We start from the raw sequence: 18,700 nt of genomic DNA, 5'->3' as shown, positions 1-18,700 counted from the left end.
CATAATTGGCCTCAAGAAACTTAATAGTCAACAAATTTAATAGCTAATCTTTTTCAAGAGTACAAATCAGAATTGATTTAAACAAAATCAAGAAAACCTATTAAGAAATTTAATAAGCACTTTTAGATTTTATTTTCCAATGAAAGCTGGGATGCCCGTCACACCATTTTTCCTCTTTTTTTCTGGTTTTTTGGTTCTTTTCAAATGGCTTAATCAAGGAATTTAATAGTTAACAAATTTAATAGCTCATCTTTTTCAGGAGCCCAAGGTAGAATTAATTTAAATAAAATGAAGGAAGTTAATAGGTAACAAATTTAATAGCTAATCTTTTTCAAGAGTCCAAATCAAACTACTTATCTACTTTTGAATTGCTCTTTGTTTAGATTTAGTTGAGCATAAATTATAAACAATCTAAAAGAACTTTGTGTTGTGCATTATGAATATTGTCTCATGAATAGAGCCATAACATGTAGGAATTGGGTCAGGATGAGAGCCATCTTTGACTCAACCATAACTCCATATTTCCTGGTCTTAACCCTATCGAACCCAACTGCATTTTGAGATAAATCTAGGTTAAGTCAAACTGGATCAAGTAGGGTCGTGTTAATCGAGTTATATTGGATTAAATATAAACTTTAAGATAGAAAAGGTTTGCATTCTTTTGTTGATATCTCAACAATGCATCAATTTTGATGAGATACTTGCATAAATTTATGATCTAACAGAACTGAAAATATATTTATATGAAACATGTGTAAATTTGATTTATATAAAATTAAATGTCATTTATTTATTTTTATTATTGGATTGGATTAGGTTTGTGTTTGATTTATGTGCAATCGAGTTGGGATTTTTGAACCCAAAATTCAACCGAAAAATGGTTTACATGGATTACATGGTTCCTACAAATAGAACCCAACTAGACTCTCAAGAATGCCAATTAGAGTTTAAAATTTGACGCATATTTTCTATCCTTTTTTTTTTGCTATAACAACCAAACTCTTCAAATTCAAAAGTATGTTGCAAACCAACTATAAGGAGATCCTAAATTGACTCTTCACATTCAAAAAAAGATTTTAAACTATAAGAACCACCTAATCCAAAATAGTTAATAGCTAATTGGAAGTTTAAAAAAAATCGGTATAAGGGCATTTACCTAATACCAGAGTGAAAAATGGGAGCAAAATAGAGATCCGTAAGTGCCTTAGAGATGGAGAAAGAGATCTGGGATGGATAGGGACATCTGTGACTCTCTCTTTGCTATTATAGCGCCCATGCATATTCTTGTTTCTTGGGAGCCCCTACCTCGGCCATCTCAAGGTAAATTTCGACGGTGGTCTGTCTGCTGATGGAAATTGTGCTGGTGTGGCATTTGTGATCAAGGACCATGACTCCAGATTGACTGCTGCCAGAGGGGTCACACCTTCGAGGATTCAACTTTTGGGGCGGAGCTCAGGGTAGGACTCTCCTATGTGACATGTGTGTTGGAGGCTGAGTGTATCATTCTCAAAGGAGATTCAGCCGAGGTAATTGAGCGCATACTGGAGATGGGGTGGGGAGAGGTAGAGTTGTTGCTTCTAGGTAACATTCAGCAGATGATGAAGGAGTGTTGCGCTTTCCAAGTTGTGCACGTGCTACGTGAGGTGAACAAAGCTGCAGATTGGGTCGCATTGTTTGCTGCTTAACACTCCGGTGTGAGCTTCTAAACTCGGCATACTTCGATTCTATCCCCACCGTGTAGTCTTATTGCCATAGATTTAGATGGTTGTGTTTGCACGAGATTATTGTGAACAGCCGGTGTACCAAAAAAAAAAGAATAATGTAAGCTTACATGAGAAATATACCAAAGGTGCAGCCTTTTTCTTTTCAGAAAAGAAAAAAGGTTCAAGAAATGAGGACCTCAAACCATAAAATCATTGCTTCACGAAATATTTGTCATATAAAAGAAAAGTCATCCAACTACGAATAATAAAAGATACACAAACACACATACTTATAAAAAAAATATATGTTAACAAAATGCAGCTATATAGGAAGACATTCAATTTTAAATAATCATAAATGTTAATCACGCTTCAATCAGCTGAAATCCAATTCATATGACCTACCTTTTAACTCTTGAAATAACTAATTTTTATCGTGTGTGGTCCCAACTAATATAAAATTAAAACAAATAATTACAAATATATTGAGAAATTGTAGCCACATTAAAAGCCATTCGATTTTAAATATTTTAAAAATTAGTCGGGCTTGTAGAATACCTTTCTTAAGTTCTGTTTAAGATAAAACGAATCAAGATTTGATAGAGCAAAATCCTAATCCAAACTGATCCGCTCGTGGCTCTCTAAATATTGGTGCCTTTGGTTCTACCTATTGGAGAAACAAAAGTTATGACCGAAGGTGTAACGACAAATGGTAGAATGTATTAAACCTACAACATAAATATACCACAAGTTGGATTTTATCTTAGTATTATAAACTTGATCAAAATATGAGATTATGTATTCATAACCAAGAGAAAATAAGTATAAAAGAACAAAATGAGGTAAAGTTTTTTTTTTTCTTTTTGTTTGGGAAGGGGGGTTACATAAAAAAAAAAAAAATCAGATATTGCCGATGCTTTTTATTGCCTATATCAACGTTTATAAGTGTCGTTAGTTTTATTACCGACAGCAAAAGAAAAAATAGGACGGGTGACAAGAAGGGGGAGAGAGAGAGAGGATATGGGAGGGTCGTGGAAGGCTGACGAGATAAGGGCGTTGATGGCGGTTAGAGAGAGAGCATGCCAAGATTATTGACCCAAAAAAAATATTTGGATGCAGATACGACTCATGTTATTATTCTTATATTATAAAAATATGTTTCTATTTTTATTATCTCTTCGTGCATGCATGTGGGTACGTGACAAACTTAGTGCAGTTTGTAAAATTTGGGGACATGAAATCGACTCCAGGCCACAGTACTCAAGTTTTTGGCATAAAGAAAATTTTTAGAAATGCTTAAGTTAAGTAATTTAGAAAAGAAGTCACATGGCGTGGTGTACAATTTTTTGCGCGTGCAAGTTTTCTTAGGTGTGTAGACATAATTTTTTTTTAATGATTTAGATTTCTCTGCGAGCTATTTTTTTTATGGCACTATAAATCTAATTTTAGTATGATTGAATTTTGTTACAAGCAAGTTTTTTTGGGCGCACAAGTGACTAAAACCTAGTTTTCTTTTTGTCCAGAGAAATTTTTGTGCACGCAATTTTTTTGAGCAATTTTTTTTTTAATGTCCAAATCATTAAAAACTAATCTTCTTTTTATGCATGCAAATTTATTTTTTTAGCATCACTTCTAAAAATATCTCAACTTTTTTATGAATTTATTTCTACCTACTCCAGCATATCAAGATTAGTGATTAGAAAGATTTTTAGACTATATTTGTATACAGATATTGCCCATGTTATTATTTTTGATATGGGACGTCTGGTGTTTATGAGGCCGGGAGAATTTTGCGGAATAACAGATATTTAGATGGACTTCAATATCAGAACTTGTAGATAAATATTTAAGACTACTTTGGTTTCAGATATATTGGCTTTGAAGTGTGCAATTATTTTTTAGTGTGTAAACGTGTGTATATAAAGAATTTTCTTGCATACTAAAATTCTATTTTTACTACGATTGGATTTTCTTGTAAGGTAATTTTCTTTTCCATGGAACTAAAACTTTAATTTTAGTATGAAATTTTCTTGCATGCTTTTTTTTTTTTGAGCATGCAATGCCTAATAAACTAATTTTCTTTTGTACACTCAAATTACGTGCGCGTAATATTTTTTATAGCTTTTGAGTGTATGAATCAAAAAAAAATTAATTTCTTTTTTATGCATATAAATTTAAGAATTTTTTTTTAACATGATTGTCCCGATTTTTTTTATAGATTTTGTGCTGCTACAATGCAGGTTAAGGTCAGTTTTTACTCAAAGTGTGTTGAGGACGGTTGGAACCAACATACACCGAGATCAGCTCGAACTGAGGTGAAAGGCGGGATTGACTAGAGCAATGGTGGTAAGAGAGAGAATGAGTGGAGAGGAGTATTAGATTTTTCACTTCAGGGTCCTCAAGTCATCCCTGTATATAGGATGCATGTGGGATCTGTTACCTGATTTGTTGAGCACACCATGCCATAACTGCATGATAACGGCTAATCGTACATTAACCGCATAATAACAACACCCACGATTAGTACCCACAATAACCATACAATCATATATTAACTGCTATACTGGTGCAATTGTTGCTAATGCCATTATTGCCATTCATGCAATGATCTTTGGTGTTATTCTTGTATTGGACCGACTAGAATGGCATGTTGGTCCATACGGAAGTCATTTACCTCGGCAAAGACTGAGGTTAAAAAAACCAAATCACTCCGAAGCTAGGATACCCGGTATTCTCTAGATCAAATTTCTTTCTAATTTTTATTTTTTCTGAGTTTTGGTGAGGCACTGACTTTTCTTTCCTATCCATTTAATAAGCATAGAGATATTATTAATCATTATCTTTCTATGCATGTACATTAGCATTTAGTATATACCATGCACAAGCATCCTGAGAGGAAGGAAAGTGGAGTTAAAAGAAGTTGAACATGCTCGTTCCTCCCTTAGGGAGCGCTGAAAATTATATTTACAAAAAATAAATAACTATTTATTAGAAAAATGAAGAAACTCAGTAAACTATGGCATGCATGAGTTGCCATTCTTGAGGAAACTATTCAAAGTTTCCTCATACTACAATATCTTTTTTTTCTTCTTTTATTTCCTTAAAATCTCCTTTTTCATTTCTATTTCTTAGCCAACCTCCCTCTATTTTTATATTTTTCTCTTAATGTTTGTAGTTCATATTCATCTTAAATTGTTGACATCTGATTCATATTCTATTGTTTATGTGAACACACATTGGATTAATTACATGCAGTTTGAATGTAATATTTCATTACAAACATGAAAAGTAGCAAGGATGTTTGTTATCAAAAATTTTTTTTTACATAAACTAATTTTTACCATATGCCATGTACATGCCTCTGTGGGGAAAGAAAAAGGCGAATAGCCTCCTAAAAAATGCAACCGGCTGCCACAAGAGAAAATCAAAACCAAAAGTATTTTATTTGACCCTTTACTCTATAAAATTAATTAACACAAAGTATTCTTCTTATTTTTAGAAAATTAATTTTTTTCCACCTTTTTTTCTCCTCATCCATATATTTTTAAACTCTCCATTGATACCAGGATTTTTGTTGAGTTATGTATAAGAAAATTAATTATTTCAAATATATCTTTTACCTTCTGTGGAACGTTTTTATAATTCATTTTGTTAATATATCTTTTAGTTGGACCTAATTTGTGCTCTTGTTTTTTATACATTTGTTTAGATCTTTTTTAGATATGGAAAAATTATAACTGAAAACTTTAGAAAGAAATTTGGTTACTTTCGTTCCTACTCTCATGTCTTAGCTAGATAGTTGCCTATCTTCTTTCTTTTTCCTAACTTCTAACATTTATTTTATCTTTATTCATTCAATTACAAATATTTAATCAAATTTACTTACATATTTAAGTATAATCTAACAACAACATATTAATATTCAATTAACTTACATGCCATGCACGTAACGTTAATTTGAAAGGCAAAAGCAATAAGCACGAAGATGCAGGTTATTTTGTTGATAAAATCATGTACCGAGTTATCTTCAAATCTTACATCTATCAAGATTTAGCGAGTTAGAAATATTTACAAGGTTTATCCTTCATTTCATCAACTCATCTACTATAAATTAAAAAAAATAATTAAGCTAAGTTATAATATAATGCTGTCAATCAGCTTTATCTTTCGCTTACTTTAAAACTACTTATTAAATCTTTAATTTATTTAAAGTTTTAGTTATTAAATCAGCTTTAATTTAATTTACTTTAATGCTGTCAATCACTTACTTTCTTTGGCTAGCGTGAACAAAACTCTACTTAAAACAAATTATTAAATTATTTATTTATTTATTTTTTATATGTTACCCCCCACGCTGAGAGAGAGAGAGGAATTTAATAACGATAGATAAGATGGGGCTGGAGGAGGACATGGATGCCTTTTGCTTTCCCATCCTTGTCTGCCACCGGAACGAGGAAACCCTAATTTCTCGAACTCTCCTGTAGAGGTCTTCCTCCTTTCTCTATCCGCTACCTTCCCGGAAATTTCTCAGCTACTCCACCAATTTATGCAGTCCTACGCCCTTTTGTATCTTTCCCTTGCTCACTGTCCCCATCTCTTTCCTCTCGTCTTTCCTCGATTTCATCCAATTATTCCTCAGTTTTCTTCAAAGGTTGGTGCTTTGAAGGAATGAATCCAAGGAATTGGCTTTGATTATTCCTTTTCTTGTGTTTCTTCGGGGAAAATCGAAGCTTGGAAGCGATGATGAAAGCGACGCTGGTGATTTTCGCCCCCAAATTTTGGTAAAGTTTGGATCTTTTTCAAGGTTTTAGATCCGTGGTAGTCTTCTCAAAGTTTCTTTGCGTCCGTCTGAGGCGATAGCAATGGATTCCTCGCTGGGTTTGGAGAGCCGACGCCCAATTTGTAGATACTGAGGTTCGGTAGGATTTGGATTGGATTCTTTTGCTGTTTTTCTTGGGGGTTTGGGAGAGGAATCGATGTCGTTCAAGAGCATCATCCAGGACATGAGGGACGAGATAGGCAGCATCTCGAGGAAGGGATTTGAGGTGAGGCTTGGGTATGGCCTGAGATCGAGGTCGCATCGGGTGGTCCATGATGCACTGGGGCGGCCGCTGGTGGATGCCTTGAAGCAGAGCTGCTGGGCTAATATGCCGCCAGAGCTCCTGCGGGATGTTCTGATGAGGATAGAGGAGGCCGAGAGCTCGTGGCCCCCGAGGAAGGATGTTGTGGCCTGTGCCGGAGTGTGCCGGAGCTGGAGGGATATCATGAAGGAAATTGTGAAGACTCCTGAGCTGTCTGGCAAGCTGACCTTCCCAATCTCATTGAAGCAGGTTTGGCTTTCAGAAGTTTTGCATATGGATTTTTTGCAATTCCATTTGCTTATGGATTTTTTGCAATTCTATTTGCTATCCAGTTCTTTGGTGATTTTTTGACTGGGGTGATTGGGATCAAAATCTCATTTTTCTCTGGAGGACTGATCTGATATTATGTTGACACGAGTATTTCTGTTATTCATAACTAGGTTGTTGCTTTTGTTAGTTAGATGATGGTGAAAACTTAATTACCTGTATAAGAAACATGCATTGTTATGAAATCTTATTTTAGGATTAAGCATTGTTATGAAATCTTATTTTAGGATTAAGATTGCATGATGCAACCTTAAAAAATGGATACCATTAGACTAAAGTTTAGGTTAAGTGAGCTGAATGTATGTAGACATCTTTCTGATTCAATTTTCTTCGGTTTTCCATGAAAAAGACCGTATTTTTTGTTTATGTATCAGAAGAATGGTGAAAAGTCCACGATTGCGATGTTGTTGAATACAAACAGTTGACTTTATGTGTTTGTGCGCTTTCTTAGTCTTTGCTGATATGACGCATAACTGTATCAACTGTAATGTTAATTCTTGGTTGTTTTGGGAAACTTGGATTAGTTTTTGGCATATTCTCCATCAACTTGAGTATTAATAACAAGTTGACTTGCAAATCATTATGCATCCAACAAATATGGATCCAGATATATCCATTAATTTTTGTATTATATTACTTCTTATTAACGCCATTGTCTTTTTTTTTGCAATCCTTGTTTTTGTGAGGCATAATTACCTTTTCTGCAGCCTGGCCCAAGGGACTTTTCTCTCCAGTGTTTCATAAAGCGGAATCGAGCCACACAAACGTATCATCTTTACCTTGGTCTAAGCCAAGGTAACCCTTTTGTCATTCCTGCTATAATAAATGCTTCTCTACTTACATTTTTGTCTGTGGTATGTTAAACTTCATCAAAAACTTGATGTACACTGCTACATAATGTAATATTTGCAACCTGAAGATATCTGTATTGTCACATTTGCAGGATGTAAGTTAATGGAAATATATGCTTATCTATTTCTTATAATTTGAGCTCATGACTTTGATATTGTTGGATTTCAAATATTAGTTGCCTTATATTGGATGATCATTGATTACACCTGTTAAATTAATATTGTAATCGAAACGAAATTGATACTGTCAGCAAAACTTTTCCATGGGCCAGTTTCAGAACAGTGATGCTTCTGTAAAAAAAAAATCTTCCACATGCTGGCCCCTATATAGTTTTTATCTATGAGTTTTATCTTCACAGTTAACTTTTGATCATATTAACAAAAAATCATGACATTAATGTTGCCATAATGCAAAATCAATAAAGGCTTCATGTATATAACTTTTTCCATCCCCCAACTATTTATGATCCATTCTAGAGCATAAGACATGGCTTTGTATCCAAGACTTAAAGTGATCAGGTGGATTGGTTGATAGAAGTGGGTATGGATCATTGCATTCCTCTCTTGTCCGATATTTTTTATTGTATCTTTCTCAGCTTTAAGGTAGTCTTTACAGTGACTATGTACTTGCTCATGTACTGAGCTATAGAGCCTAGGACAAATGAATGGTATCTCCAAAAGGATGGCTATAATGTAATGGGGCCTAAGGGCATAAAGAACAATGCTTGATGCCAACCAGGTGGGGAAGCTGCTTACTAGAAGCCACAGAGGATGCCGAAGTGCGTACAAAAGATGGTAAAAGACAGCTTATTGGAGTAATCTAACAATATCAGGTTGACCTGGCCTTTCTTTTTTTGTTTGGGGGGGGGGGGGAGAGGATGGTGGATTTAGGGCTGAAAATGAATGCCATCAGCTAATGGTAGCATTTTAGGATCATGCTTTTTTTAAAATGCTATGAAAAAACTGAGAATTTAGATGAATGAAGACTTACAGAAACCAATCTGATTCAGCCTTCGATATGATATTAATCCTTAGGTGATTGATGGAAAATGAACAAGGAAAGAACCTTCATGTGGTTATCATTTGTTATTAGGTTGTACATTAGATGACTACTTTGTTGGTTTTATGCTATAGTGGGCTCAGTTAGGGTTTCTGTTTTAGCAATTCATTTGGATTTCCAGACGGAGGAAAGCCCAATGAATTGTTTGATTTGTAGGATTTTTGGTCTAAATTCACAAGGTTGGAATGAGATTAGTATTCAAGTTGATTTATATGTTAAATTTAAGAAAATTCTTCAACAGAACTGTCTGACAGGATAAACTTAGAATAAAGTTGAAGGTGAGATACTTGGGAAGAAAAAGAAAATATGGGATAGGGATGTGTTGTTAGTCCATCAAATTTTGACATTTTCTTGCTTAGTTATTTCTTTATTCTGCATTGTCTTAACTTGTATTATACTCCAAAAATCAATGACAGAGCAACTCTTTGGGATAGTTTTTAATCTGGAGGTTCTTGGTGCCTTTGCAGTATGGAGAAGAAGAGCTCTAATCTGATGTGTGTAATGGGTGAGCCATGCAGAACTATATAGACGTGAAAGTTTAGACAAAGGATTGAAGGTTTTAATTGTAAGTTGCATAAGTAGCATCATGATAAGTGAGCATAAGCTGGTTAGGAAAGATCAGAAGGCAACCTGATGTAGTGTAGGATTAGTTATGGGTCTATTCTATGCAATAAGAGATTTTATCAGCAAGATGTTACAAGTGAAAACATATTTATAATGTTGTCTCTGCTCATCTATTGCTTCATCCATGTATAGTTATTTGCTGGATTCAACTATACAAGTCCTTGGTTTGAATCTTGATCATTACAGAAAAGGGCTAAAGTTAGCCAATAACTATTTAAAATGGCATCACGACTACCCTTTGCTATTGATATCTTACACACATCTCTAGAGTAGTCCAGCTCCAAGTTTTGCTTTAAAGACCACTTTGTGCCTTTGGAAGGATAGAGGAGTATGCATGTAGTGCAAGGAGTGCTTATCCTGGGTTCCAACCAGAGAGGTGGCCCTTGGATGGGGTTTTCGTGTGGCCAGCAGGGAGGTACACAATGGTTGAAATAAAGTGCATCTAGAGAGAGAGAGAGAGAGGGGTTGGGTGAGGAGGAGGCATGCTGAAGGGCCTGTCAATGAAGCAATAAGCATGTGGCATGGACAAAGAGATTTGTGTAATGGGATCGTTTGCGAGAAGTATGGTGAGAGAGGAACATGATTCAAAGGTAGGAAGAAATGTTAAGGTCCTCGCCCAAGTACTGAATGGAAAGTCAATTCATGAGAAAAGATGAGAGCTACAGGGTCTTCAAGGTGGAGGTCACGTTTGGCATTGGGATGGCTGTGTGGGGAGAGAGACAGAGAGGGGTTTGGTGTGTGGTATTGGAGCATGCTTCTTGCAGTGAACTGACCTTCTGTTTGACTTCTCTGATTGGACATTAGTTTAATGTCAAACAAGGCTTTCAAATGTACTGCCAATGGTTTTTCCCTGCAATTGTGATCCCCTATGATCAGTAAAATATATGGTCTAGTATACAAATTTTATCTTTCTAGTCATTTTCCTATCCTTTTTTAAAGCATCATACTTCTTTTGTTATGTTTTGTCAATTTTGCAGTGCAGTCCATAAATTGTAAAATTGAACATGAGCAACAAAATTTTTCCATTGATTTGCCTTTTCATGTAAGTGATGATCAATATGCCAAGCTTTCACAAGTTCATTGAATGAGGAAATTCTGAATAACTTCACAGTTCTTTTTAAGCATGACCTATGCAAAGTGTTGGTTTTATGGTTTAATTTAATAAAATCTGAAGGAAACAGTTGGTCCTTGTGGTTACTTTGTTCCTTTTCCATCTTGTTATTTTAGATAGTCTTTTCTATGTTTTCATATCCATACTTATAACTGTCTAACCTTTTTGTTATTATGCTGCCGCCTGTATTGCAATAAAAGGAAAATAAAGTTAACGTCATTTTTTCTTCTTTAATTGCAAAGTTGCAATTAACTTAATTCTTCATGCAAGTTAAATCACCATGGTTATTTGTTTTTATCTGCATTGTTGTCTAATGTTCAATTGGCAGCATTAACGGATAATGGCAAATTCCTTCTTGCTGCACGCAAATGCCGACGTCCTACATGCACTGACTACCTCATCTCGCTGGATGCGGATGACATGTCAAAGGGAAGTGGAACCTATATTGGGAAGTTAAGGTGAGGTTTGCTAGAATATTTGTCACTGATTCTTATGGTATGCTACTTTTGTTATTGACATGTGCATATGAAGGTTGATACGTATCTCCTAGAGAGGAAAATTAACCTAGAATCTGTTAAAAAAAAGTGAAACACTATTGAGTTCCAAATGTGAGATATGAACATCCAGTCAGGCCCTCTATGACCTTAGAAAGCCAAGTTTTTGTATATTTCCAATGAGTTGGTAGGATCTTTGTTAAATCTGTAGGACTACTAATATACATGATTGGCAAGAATCATGTTGTTGCAGGATTTATTTAACAGTTTAGACATGGATAAGTGCCAGTTGTCATGACACATGACATGATAAGTGCTGTGCTGTGTCCTACTGACATGTTGCCAGCTGTATGCCAATTCTTGGCATGCTGCTTTGCCAATGCATGCTAATCATTGGCAAGGCTTGGCTTGGCATGGCATGGTATGTACCTTGCCAATGCTAGATCGGCATGTCATCTGCATGCGATACTTAAATTCTTGCCATAAATGATGAACTTATTAATCAAAAAATGGAAGAAATAATAATCATGCTTGCAAATATATTAAATACTAAAATAAACATAATTATCATAGCTTGAAGCAAGCACTGGAAAATTGAATTTATGTAACTACATGCCAGTAGTCAAGGAATGTTCTTTCCCTGCTTCATCACAATGGAGAGATGGGAATGGCCTGTGGAAACTGAAAGATGAACTGGTAAATTCAACATTAATTCTTTGATCGATAGGCTATCGTTTTCACAGCTTTTTAGGAGAGTATAATAGCTCCGTTCCCAACCTTGGTTGGTCACCTACTGTAGATGTTGTAATCCATCCCATATAAAGTTATTCACTCTTTGATGCAAACAAACAAGGGCAACAAGATCTTGCTCAATTTGTTTAAATTTAAGGCATTAACATAACATTCTACTTTAGAAAATTTATGTCAGTGGATTTTTTTTCGGAATCCTCCATCTAGTTTCTTTCCAATCTAATTAAATATTGCAAAATCTGAGTGTGATCTTGCAAAAGTGCTCCGTAGAGGCTTGATATTTATCCATAAAAAAATCAAGGAAAAGAAAACCCCAAAAGATAAGGCTTTTAGCCTTTAATTTATTGCTTTTGACTGAAATAACTAGCTTAGTCTGAGTTCATTGGAAGTGGCTGAAACTGGATCAAAACCTGCTAGTTTCAACCAAATCTGTAGAAACTGCTTTAAACTCGGGCTATATCTGATCGAATTTGCCTGCTAAAGTCAGCCAAAATGTTTGGTTCCTAGCCAAAACTTTTAAAAACTTAATCAAGAATGAAGAAAACTAATTTTTTTCTCATCTTCATATAATCCTTGTAACTAATACATGCAAATATGCATAAAAACATGGTCACAAGCTGAAGATTGAGATATTCACTTGAACTTAAAAAGAATACCAGAAAAGAAGTAAATTTAATCTTATTTTCTTGTTAGGTTGCCTTATTATTTCTTTTCCCCTGGACAGATCAAACTTTTTGGGTACCAAGTTTACAGTTTATGATGCTCAGCCTCCTCATGCCGGAGCCATTGTCTCAAAAGGTCGCTCCACTCGTATTGTGGGTTCTAAACAAGTCTCTCCTAGAGTTCCTGCTGGAAATTACCCAGTTGCCCACATTGCTTATGAGTTGAATGTGCTAGGTTCCAGGTAAGAAATATGTCAGTTTTTATACATTAGTATTTTGGACTAAATAACTTTTCACCAGAGGGTTGTGCATACAATATGCATAGATAAAATATTCATTTGTTTGCTTGCTTGTGTGTGTGCATGCAAAATCAAATGTATTTGAACCTTTGGGATCAGCTACCCAGGTAAGACCTTTTGTTTCTTATAAATGGAGGAAGGGATTTTACTCAGTGATTTTTACTTTGGGATGAGTCTTATGTGTGACAATAGTTCTCTTTGCATTTGAGATCTGCCTATCTTGATTATGCTCATGGTCTCTCCCTTGCTCATTTTCTGTCACATTGAATGATGAGCAACATAAAACTTGCCTCCCTCTATCGATTCTGTTACTTGGCTAATTTGTGCTCCTAGCTACTAGTGGTAGACCTTTGAGAGTGATGACATCTAAGAAATAGGCATGCACTAAGGACGACATGTGGAGGGTGAACAGAGAGGATGGTGAGAGGAAGATATGTAAAACTTGGTTGTTATGTGATATTAATGAGATGCATTGCAGTGTATTAGAGGGAAAAGGATAGGATAGGAGGGAGACAGTCAGTTTGTCAAAGCATATCATATTTGCCATCTGGTTTTCCTTAGAAAATTTAGTTAAGGGTCTGCTTGGATGCATGGCTCCCTATCTCTGTGATATCTTCCACACAATTGAGAGTTTGAGGAGAAGAGGAAGGGAAAAGTGGGAATATGAGGAGGGAGAGGTGATTTCAATTATATTGGAAATCTTGGATGTGCATGATCAACAGCCTCCCCCAATCTGTCCCACTTCGTTCCCAAGCCGCTCCCACCTATGTCGAAGATATACCACTGACAATGGTGAGACATCAGAACAAGGCATTAAAAGAGGTTTATACACTTTTTTCCCTTTTGGCAGCTGGAAAACCTATTCCTACTTTGTATCTTCTTTATCAATGAAATTTCTGATTAAGGATTTCATTGCACTTTATATGGTATTCACTGGATTGCAATGGCGTTCCATGGTTTAGGAGCTTGACGTGTTGAATTCCAGTTTCAACATCTACACCAAATCATATGCATTGATATATCCTGCATATGTACTCTTTGTAGTCAACGGTTCTATATTATGTCCAATAAGATTTTACGGTATTGGGGTTATGGGGATGTCTGTCAACCATGAACATCAACCATGTGCGTTCTTATTTCATAATATATGCACTTTAGTATATTGAAATGGTGCATTGTTGCTCTTTGCTTACACATTCTATTAAATACCAGAGGTCCTAGAAGAATGCAGTGTGTCATGGACTCCATCCCTGCTTCTGCAATAGAACCAGGAGGGGTGGCTCCCACACCAACGGAGTTCCTTCTTAGCAGCCTTGATTCATTCCCATCAATTCCATTCTTCAAATCCAAGTCATTTCGCTCAGAAAACTTGTCAGGGCCTTTATCCGGCCAGAAGGAGGGAAAGTTGGTGTTAAAGAACAAAGCTCCAAGGTGGCATGAGCAGCTCCAGTGCTGGTGCCTAAATTTTAGGGGACGGGTGACTGTTGCATCAGTGAAGAACTTCCAGCTGGTGGCTTCAGAAGAGAATGGACCAGCTGGCCAGGAGCACGATAAGGTAATTCTTCAATTTGGCAAGGTGGGAAAGGACTTGTTTACCATGGATTACCGCTATCCAATATCAGCATTTCAGGCATTTGCTATCTGCCTCAGTAGTTTCGACACCAAAATAGCTTGTGAGTAAGACAAGGTGCGACCTTATCTCCTTAAAAATCATTATTGCCATGTTATTACTCTTCTAAAGCTGACAGCTATTTTTTTCTAGTATCGTCCATTGTAAAATTGGTGAGCCTGAAAAGTGGAGTGTTAAGATTGCATTTTAATTAGTTTGCTGTTGCTTTTCTACATACGAATGTAGATAGTTTGTAATGTAATAAAGGAAACTTTTAAGGAATTAAAAATTTATTTAGGGAGATGGGATACTGTGAAAATAGAAGCTAGCAACTAAATGTAATTTGAAGATAGCTCCACTTTTTGCCTTGTTTATTAGTAAACACGTATATTAACGGGCATAAACTACGGACGAGTGGTGGTGAAAATAAGCTATCCTTTGTTCCACCTTTCAATTTCGACCCCCCTCATTAAAAGACATGTGACATCCTTGACCTATCTATCTGTTAATATTCAACAATCAAATACATGAGTAAAGCTTCAATTAGTATAGAATTGACAACTGAATCAGGGGACAAGATTTAATCTTGTGTTACTTAGTTTAGATGCTGAACTTCAAAGCATTCTTCAGGTCTGAGAGTCTGGTGCGTGAGTTAGTATGCCCATAATATTACTTAGTTGATTAAAGTGATGCAGCAAATCTTCTCAAAAGAAGTGATGCAGCAATAACTTATGCACACTCTTATGATAATCAATTTAGATCCATTCAAACTATTTGTATTTCCTTTGCAGCAGCTTACATCCTCAGGTGCTTCTAGATGCTGAGCCATCTGAATAAATTTGGGAAGAAGCAAGGGACGGCACAGATTTAGGAGCATGTAGGTAAAAGCAGCAGCTTAGCCATTCATCTCTTCCTATGTAGAATTTGATGCATGATGTACATACCTTTTCTGAGAGTTTCCTCAATATCTTTTAATGCTCCTTGTCAATTTGCGACCTTGTGCTTGCCTATGAGGATAACTGGAAGACTGCATATTATAGCATTGTGGTTTTGTTTACTGGGGTGTGTATAATGCCAGCATGTAATGCCACAGAATCAGTGATATGCTTTGCCTCGTAGGAACATTGGTGTAGCTACTCTATTATTTCAACTTATTGGTGCGGAAAAAAAAAATAATTAAGATGAATTCTGTAATTCGTTTGCCTTATGGTTTGGGTTCATTGAGTGCATTGTAATTAGATGCTCCGTATTCATGTTAGGCTCATGTTTGATTTCAAATACTGCTAAGATCAGTTTGTTGGATAGTTGCATCTGTACAAAGATATTACTAGATCTTTTAATCAGTACAAGAAGACTCATGTTAAATGATGTTCTAAATGTTCTAAATGTTAGTGTTGGTGTCTCATTCCTCATCTTGACATAGAAAGTGTTGATGGGTGAAAATGATTAGCTTTTGATTTGCTTGCTTCTTAAATTTACTTGTCTTGAAGATGGATACAAACTTTTATATAAAAAAACCAGCATCTTATTTTTCATTTAAATCTTTCCAAGTTTAGAAAAATTTTGGATGCTTGCTCTATGATTGCATATTTTTTCCTGGCTAAGCTTTATGATTGCACTAGCTAAAATTCCAATTAATAAGATAGCTCTTCCAGTCCCTAATTGAGTGGGTACGCTTGTTGTAGGTCCCTTGGTGGTCCAATGAATGCTTAGAACGTAACATCAATTTTAAGAGGTTCTGTCCAACTGCTATAGTATCTGCTCAATTCTTTCTCGTTGCAGCATTGAGTTTTTTTTTGTGTAAACTAGCAATGTACCCGTGCTATGCTGCGGTTTTTAATACATTTTAAGAAAAATATAGAGACACTTAGCTCCTAGGTAGTGTAAAGAATACGTACATATGTGTAAAACCGGCAGGAGATAGGACTAAATACGGTGATGTGCGGGACTTCTTCATGATTCTAATTCGATAATCTAAAAGGATATATAAGCATCATAGAGTTTGCGAGGTCATTTATCACTTCTTTCTGTTTTGTAGGATGGTCAGAAAAAGAAAATAAATGTTTAGAAATCGGGGAAAAGGCATGCTAATGATATAGGTCTATGTATGGTAGGTTACGTCATACGCATTTTTTTTTTCGGGATGGGAGGTCAAGTATGTTCATGCATTTTATTCAAAATAAAGAGGAAAATAAAAGCTCAGAAAGTTAAAAGTGATAAAAAAAATGATTAGTATTAAAGATACAATACTTGAGCAATGGATTTTTCTTGAAAGTTTCATCTTCAAAGAGTTCAGTATGAATACGTTATTCTAGAGTTGAAACAATAGCTTCCTCTACAAGCTGAGAGCAACAAGGTCCAGCACTGGAAGCTACGTGTGGATCGTGTACTTGCAGTTCCTTTTCTTGAAAAATTTACCACTTTAAAATTAACCATATTGATATCAAAATTCTGCGTACCAAATGTAATCTGGAATATATAATTGAGGTTGAGTTTCTTTTCCATAACGGGAGGAAGAATAAATTTGTCAGATATTTTCTCGGTGGCAAGGTTTACTGTTGGTACACCAATTCATTGTTGAGCCAATTTGCCGAATGTTACAAAATTTGCAACACCAGTTTTATCTTCGACAATTACGTTCAACTTGAACCTATATGTAGGTTAGCATGAAAGAATTATTTTAATGTTGGATTATAAATATATTTTCTAAAAGAGAAAGGAAAGAAAAGCCAGGACATATTTGTTTTGACCAGGGTACGGGAGGTTGATCATTTTTGTCGCATTGATAAATCAAAAGCTATTTCCATAAACTTTTATAGTAGCTCTACAGTCGTAATACGCTTTATACCACCAACCGTAGTTATTGTCGATTGTTTTTAAAATAGCTTTACATGTAAATTTGATCCCCTAAAGGAAAAAAAATAAATTTTCTTTGAAAAATATAATACTCGAATCATATTCTAAGAAAATGTCAGATTAACCCATAGTAAATATTTTACGAACTAAATATCGAAGTATTTGTTGTATTTTTTGTGGTTCCTTACTGTACCTAAAATTTGTTCCAATCCAATTCTAATAAATCTTCTATTTCTTTTCTATTAGCTGTTGCTTGCTCACGAGGATCGGGAGCAACTTGTCCCTCTCGTTCCATGAACATAATTGGAGCAATCTTTATTTCTAATCTGCGCATTAGCAGCCGCCATACATATTCGGAGAAAAGAATGGATAATTTCAATATAATTCAAATAGTGGACAAAAGTATTTTGCTGTAACTTGTTTTCTGAATTTATGTAATATTTGGATGCAGATATGATGGATAAACATTCCTTTTCTGAATACAAAGGAAATGGCAGGAAAATTTTACTGCCAAGAAATGTAATGGTATCTTGTTTCCGCAAAAGAAGTAGAAAGAAACTTACCTTTATATGTTCTTACAAACATGCCAACGAAGATAACTATTGTAGGTCCTTTTCTTTCATTTTCATGAACAATAGCTTCATCGAATTCTTGAGCTAATTTACCCTAGAAAGTGATAGCCAACAGAATTTGACATTGCAATATAAGAAAAAGGGAAAGCGTTAAAAAAGAGTATACTATCAATGAAAACGAAAAGCAAATTAACTTCCTTTAAGTTTTTCAATTTCAAGATTACTTTTATAAACCAAACGAAAAGCAAATTAGCTTACTTTAAGTTTTTCAATTTCAAGATTCCTTTTATAAACCAATTTTTCTCGGATGTATAACTGGTCAAGAGGGCCAATTATTACAAAATGACCAATAACATCTGCACAAGAGAGAGAAATGTTATATAACTGTATTTTTATCTATATTTGCTAAGAATAAGATGGTTATTTTGCAGGCATAGCTATCAGATAAATATCATTATGCTTTCTTGCTAGGATTTTGCTAAAATCAATAATATTGAACTTGTGTAGAGGTATGATGTCGGTGTCGCTGTCTACACATTGTATAGTTGTCCATTTATTTATATAAACCATATATTCATAGATGGTTGTCTTAAAATTTTTTCTGTCTTGTCCTATATTAAATTTTTTCAAATAATATACATTTCCTTCGATAAGAAGGCTTCTGAATTGACCAGCATCTTGTTTTCATATGGATGCTTGAA

At 35.1% G+C, this 18,700-nt stretch overlaps 1 protein-coding gene across 8 annotated transcripts; it reads left to right on the top strand.

The window, feature by feature from the left end:
- The first annotated feature begins 6,076 nt into the window (after window positions 1-6,076).
- LOC103723230 (tubby-like F-box protein 6) lies at window positions 6,077-17,945 on the top strand. 8 transcript variants are annotated; one of them, XR_606588.3, is made up of 8 exons: window positions 6,079-7,033; window positions 7,819-7,906; window positions 11,086-11,215; window positions 12,726-12,905; window positions 14,175-14,649; window positions 15,363-15,452; window positions 16,257-16,306; window positions 17,674-17,945. XR_606588.3 is itself a non-coding variant. In XM_008814081.3 (6 exons), the coding sequence occupies exons 1-5, from the start codon at window positions 6,680-6,682 to the stop codon at window positions 14,641-14,643; spliced, it is 1,221 nt and encodes a 406-aa protein (XP_008812303.1). In that variant the 5' UTR covers window positions 6,077-6,679; the 3' UTR covers window positions 14,644-14,649; window positions 15,366-15,765. The 8 variants fall into 8 exon arrangements, 3 of the variants coding, with proteins under 3 accessions (XP_008812303.1, XP_038980555.1, XP_008812302.1); XR_003382869.2 differs by lacking the exon at window positions 16,257-16,306 and having other exon boundaries at window positions 6,077-7,033; window positions 15,366-15,452; XR_003382868.2 differs by lacking the exon at window positions 17,674-17,945 and having other exon boundaries at window positions 6,077-7,033; window positions 15,366-15,452; window positions 16,257-16,525.
- Window positions 17,946-18,700: the final 755 nt, after the last annotated feature.

Source organism: Phoenix dactylifera, chromosome 3 (genome assembly GCF_009389715.1).
Source record: "Phoenix dactylifera cultivar Barhee BC4 chromosome 3, palm_55x_up_171113_PBpolish2nd_filt_p, whole genome shotgun sequence".
Taxonomy (NCBI): domain Eukaryota; kingdom Viridiplantae; phylum Streptophyta; class Magnoliopsida; order Arecales; family Arecaceae; genus Phoenix; species Phoenix dactylifera.
This window is presented reverse-complemented; position numbering and strand designations above follow the sequence as displayed.

Coding starts and splice junctions, on each gene's coding strand:
- LOC103723230 (XM_008814081.3), top strand. CDS start 6,680: ATGTCGTTCAAGAGCATCATCCAGGACATGAGGGACGAGATAGGCAGC. Junction 7,907..11,085: donor TTACCTTGGTCTAAGCCAAG/GTAACCCTTTTG, acceptor TTCAATTGGCAG/CATTAACGGATAATGGCAAA. Junction 12,906..14,174: donor TTGAATGTGCTAGGTTCCAG/GTAAGAAATATG, acceptor ATTAAATACCAG/AGGTCCTAGAAGAATGCAGT.